The sequence below is a fragment of the Gopherus flavomarginatus genome, chromosome 1 (genome assembly GCF_025201925.1).
Source record: "Gopherus flavomarginatus isolate rGopFla2 chromosome 1, rGopFla2.mat.asm, whole genome shotgun sequence".
Taxonomy (NCBI): Eukaryota; Metazoa; Chordata; order Testudines; family Testudinidae; genus Gopherus; species Gopherus flavomarginatus.
In genome coordinates, this window is record NC_066617.1 from 98,753,880 (window position 1) to 98,759,194 (window position 5,315).

A 5,315-nucleotide genomic window follows, 5' to 3' on the forward strand; every position below is an offset into this window, starting at 1 on the left:
GAACATACTCTCAGGGTGGATTCTCCATATCTTGACGTCCTCAGCTCAAGGCTGGATGCCTTTCTGGAAGATACGTTTTAGTCAAATGCAAATTATTGGGCTAAATACAGGGGTAACTGGGTGAAATTCTGTGGCCTGTGATCAAACTAGATGATCTATAGGTCCCTTGTGATCTTAAAATCTATGGCTCTACAGGCACATCCACACTGCAATAACAAACAGTGGCACTGAGTCTTAGCGTCAGGATCAGTTGACTTGGACTCATGGGGTTTGGGCTGCGGAGCTAAAAATTGCAGTGCAGACGTCCGGGCCTTGGGCTGGACCCCAGGCTCTGACACTTGACTTCTTAACAGGGCTTCAGAGCCTGGGCTCCAGCCCAAGCCCAAATGCCTACAATGCAATTTTTAGCTCATCAGTCCAAACCCTGCGAGCCCAAGTCAGCTGATCTTGGCCAGCTGCAGTTGTGCTGCAGACCTTTTATTGCAGTGCAGTTGTACCCTATGAATGAACAGTGATTTAAGGGGATGATAAACTAGCAAAAGGAATTTAAAATGTACAGATGATCAATGCACTTTTAAGGGAACTGCTGAAAAAACTATATGGCTTGGCATTTGGGAAAATAGACAAAAACTTGATTCCTCAAGGAACAGAAAAGGTCATGAGAAAATCTGTGTCAGTGAGTACAGATGCATGACAGGAACCATTGTAGAATCATTACAGACACCAGCATTGCTAAGGCTGACAAGTCCAGGCAGCTATGAAGAGAAGTCAGAACATAGTCAAGAGGAACTTTAGCAGTCATGCCTGCAGAAAATCTACCAGTTACTAACAGGACTGAAATACACTATAATGAATTAATGACAGGACTTTGGAAAATGTTACATCTATTGACCATGCTGATAGCTTACTTCTGTGTTGTTTTAGGGGGATGTAAAGATAGATCTCACATGGGGCTGACTGTGCTAATGGGAAGCCTCTCAGCATGCCCCTCAGCATGCCTATCGTGTACTAAAAAGTTCTAGAAGGATAATGAAAGTGCTGTGCCTTCTTTTCAGTCAGGCTGACTCTTGAATGCTAATTACATAAGCCCATAACAGTGGGAACAATGCTCTCAGCCCCTGGTGGTTAAGAGAAGAAAAGTGGAAGTGCTTTGCAGGCTTTGTCTACACTAGCACTTTTGTCCGTAAAATATTTTTGCCATGAAAAATAATGGAAACAAACTTTTAGTATATCCATTCCCCTCCCTCCCCCCGCCCCTGCAGGGCCTTAAGAGCATACTTGTCAAGGGAGCATAAACCCCTCCCCTTCTTCTCTCATGGCATGTTGTTGCTATCAACATTGGCTAAAAATCAAATAATTTTGTTACCACCTATTCAAATTATGACTAAATTTAGAAGACACTAACATCATCTCTGTCAGGGGGTGTTATATAAATAAGTAAAATACTAATGAATAATAAATATAATTTTTGGCAAGGTTAAATTCTGTGTATCTCAGGAGTCAGACTGGGATTTGACCCAGTTGTTTTGCAGCTTGGTCTGGAAAATCATGATACCAGGGTATTATTTTCATTATACTTATTATTTCCCCTGTGGCAGCACCTCCAGGCCCCTAGCCCCATTGCGTTGGCTACACACAAATAAATCAGAAACAGCCCCTGACCTGAAGAGTTTACAGTCTCAGTTGGGGGGGGGGGAAGCTACAAGGTGGGTGAGGGAATATCTTTTATTGGCCCAACTTCTGCAGGTGAGTGAGGCAGGCAGAGCTCTGCAGCAGGCCCACAGGAGAAGCGCCAGGTAAGCATGCTCTGATGACTCAGATCAGGGCCCACAACCTGCAGCCAGGAGCAGAGGTTTCCAGGGAGCCCCGGTCCGGGCAGACGGGGAGGAGGCGGGCGAGGTCACCTCTGTGCAGCAGGCTCCTCCCCCCACCAAGCTGGCAGCTGGGGGGGGAGAACCCAGGATGGCATCTCGGGGAGGGGAGCGGGGTTTCCTGCCCTTGGGCCTCCCCTCACGCTGCTGGGGGGCGGGGGACAGCCGCTGCCCCGTGCTCGCTGCATCCACAGAATCCCCACGAGCAATTCCTCATCAAACACGAGAAACTCCAGGCCGCCCTCTGCGCATGTGCGGGACTGGGAGTCCCGGTGACTTTCCCGCGCGTATCTGCCGGAAGTGTGGCCGGGCTGCCGGCGGAAGCGGCGGGGCGGGGGACCGGAAGTGTGGCCGGGATGCCGGCGGAAGCGGCGGGGCAGGGGACCGGAAGTGTGGCCGGGCTGAAGGAGGAGGCGGAAGCCGGAAGCCGGCTCCGCGTGGGCAGAGCAGGCAGCATGTCGGCTTCCTTGCTGAGGAAGGGGCTGGAGCTGCTGGAGACGGCGGCGGGTGAGCGGCCGGGGCCAGGCCTGAGGGGGGCTTAAAGCCTTCACCTGCGCGGTCACATTAACTTTCTCTCCCCCGCCCCTCAGGACGCCAGCCCGGGCTCAGCAGCCCCCAGCAGCGGCCGCGCAAACCCCTGAAGAGGAAGAAGGCGGCTCGGGGTCCTGGCAGGGACAAGACCACGGTCAAGGGCAAAGTCACCAAGTCGGCGATAGGTGACTGAGACCCTCCCCGCCGCCACTACCCCATGTTGCTTTGCTGGTGGGAGGGGGCTGCGCACAGAAACCTGAGACTCACTTGAGGAGAACCTGCTGTTCTGAAAACACCCCGCCCCCAGGGCCCTGCGGAGAAGTGGGTGGGGCGCTGTCATCCTATTCCATCTTGAGTAGGAGAACAGCTCTCTGGGGGCTGCCAGGTTTGTGGGGGGAGCAGCCGGTTGCATGCAGTTAACCCTACCTCCTAGCCCGGCCTGCTCGTGACCAGGGCTCCGTAGGAATCTCTTTGTGCCTGGCTGCACCACGTGGGCCCTGATCACAATCATATCACCATTACCTTGCACTTCTCCTTATGGATATCCTGTCCCCATGACTCCTAAAACAAAGTTTTGATGCACCCGGACACATACTCCAGCAATAGTGTCATACCCCGGCCTGGTTGGGATACCCCCACCTGGCTCTCTGTACTCTTCATCTAGTTGTTATACAATACATGCTTACAGAGATGTTTTGCTCCTCTCTGCCCTGTCCTAGAGGAGTATCAGAAGCACCAGGCTGTGGATCACTTGACGAAGAACTTGCAGTATATGAAGAAGGGCCGATTCGCTGCAGACAAAACCATCATGCAGCAGGCAAGGGAGTCTTGTTTTTGTTCCCTAGAATACCACTAAAGGGGAAGTGGCTTCCATGGGTCCTTCACCTTGGAGATTGGTGAACATCCCTGGCACAGGTCAATGCTAAAAATGAGTTTGAGTGGTAGCTAATGTTGGCCTTAGAATTTTTAGGTGTGTTTACAAAATAACTTACTGCATGCCCCCCCAATCCCAAAATTATCTATAATGATCACACAACTATGCCCAGGGCCAGTCTTAAGATTTTTGGGACAATCCACCAAGATGATTTTGTAGGGCCTATTTCCCAAAACTAATTGTACAGAAAAATGTGTATTTTGGGGTATCCAATATAATCTTCTGTTATACAAGTGGAGTCAAGAATTCTGGGTTATTTTCATTTTTCTCCTCTTAATGATAGAATTCAGGGCAGCTGACAATGTTAATATCATCATATAACCTGACTCTCTTCATTAAAACTTCTCTTCCCTCTTTCTGACCCATTTCTTCCCCACAGTCCTTGCCCCCTTATTCAGACATGGTTTTCTTTGTGTGTCTACAGCCCTCCATAGCTGTCTTTAATAGAACCAATGAGTACATGTCATGTTGACCATTTTAAAAAAGTTGTTAATTCTAGGTGGTACATGTGGGGCCCTTGTGAGATTTTGTTTTGTTTTCCTATCACTTAAAATGTTTCTTTCCCATGTTGATTTTTAAAGACCCATACAACTAGGAAATCTACTGAAACTGACTACAGTCTGTCAGGTGTAAAAAGTAAACTGGGGAAAAAAGGAAATGTTTTGCTCTGTTTCCTTTATAGCTGCTGTTCCCATAAAAGGTTTGAAAAGAGTACAAATGTATTAAGTTGATGATGTTTATTTAATAGTTCAGTATATATAGTGTCCTATATACTAGTCACACAATTCCTCTAAGGGAGGGAGGTGGTATCCTCACGTTCCAGGGGGAGAAGCTAAGGCTTTACCAGCACTGCGTAGGGCATTGGTGTTGGAGCCAGGTTGAGAACACAGAATTAACTTTCTCTGCCCTGTGTGTAGCCCACTAGACTATGCTTCTCCCTCTCCCTGTTGAGTTGTCCTACACGCTACAATGGCTGTTCAGCAGGGAAACCTGTTCTGCTGCAGGCAGTTCACAGCACTTTGGGTAGTAGTTCCCACCCACCTGGGAAATATGTTTTGTTGTTTGTCTTCAAATAGATGGACTCATGCCAAAACCAAAAGGCAGAGAACTAAGTAGCGGAAAGGGATGCTGTAAATCACCACTTCTTAACAAAATTTGTGATGAGCTTTCAGCCCTACCAGTTGGTTTTTGCTTCAAAGCCCTCAGCAGCTTTGACATTAGTCCCAAAAAACCCAAGTGGAATCTGCTGCTGCCCCAAACACAAGCTTTTGTTAACCCTAGTAAACATCTGTCTTAATTCTCTGCATTGCCAGGACTAGAATTGTAGGGAGTTACTGTAGCTTGGGATGATTACTGGCACAGTAGTTTATACTGTGTCTGGGACTGGATTAGCAAAGGCTGTAATAATCTTTCCTTCTTATCTTTTTTTAAAGGTTCTTGACCAGAATAGGGGCAGGAAATCTAGAGACCGTCCCCCAGAGAAGCCGAAGAAGAAATCTGAAGGCACTGTCTTCACGGAGGAAGATTTTCGGAAGTTTGAGAAAGAATACTTTGGGCGAGCTGGAGCAGTGTGATGAGAAGTCTTGCAGCTCTGAGCTTTCCAAAACTGAGTGTTCAGAGCATGGGACTGACCCTGTCCTCCTGTTTGGGATGGGAGACCAGGGGAGTGCGATTTCGCCTCTTGCCAGCATATGTTTAGATGTCATGTCCACTGCAAGACTTCACGTCTGTACAGAATTTGTTAGTCGATGGGATGCTGTAGACTCAAAAGCATCCAGGGAGATCATGTGTGTTAGGGTGTATCATATTTCCTCTACTGCCCACTTCCAGCCAGCACCTCACTCATGTTCTCTTGGAGTAGAGCAGACTCTTCATTCAAGCCAGATGCAAACTCTGCTCCTCTGAGGCAGGATCCTTTTATCCATCTGATCTGGAAAAGACAGCTTAAAATGGCAGGTCTCATTAGGGGAAGCACAGGA

The 5,315-nt window shown here is 48.3% G+C and overlaps 1 protein-coding gene across 1 annotated transcript; it reads left to right on the plus strand.

Annotated features, from left to right (window-relative positions):
* The first annotated feature begins 2,258 nt into the window (after positions 1-2,258).
* RPS19BP1 (ribosomal protein S19 binding protein 1) lies at positions 2,259-5,039 on the plus strand. The gene is made up of 4 exons (XM_050917777.1): positions 2,259-2,378; positions 2,462-2,587; positions 3,122-3,219; positions 4,770-5,039. Exons 1-4 carry the CDS (start codon positions 2,327-2,329, stop codon positions 4,908-4,910), a joined length of 417 nt encoding a protein of 138 aa, XP_050773734.1. The 5' UTR covers positions 2,259-2,326; the 3' UTR covers positions 4,911-5,039.
* Positions 5,040-5,315: the final 276 nt, after the last annotated feature.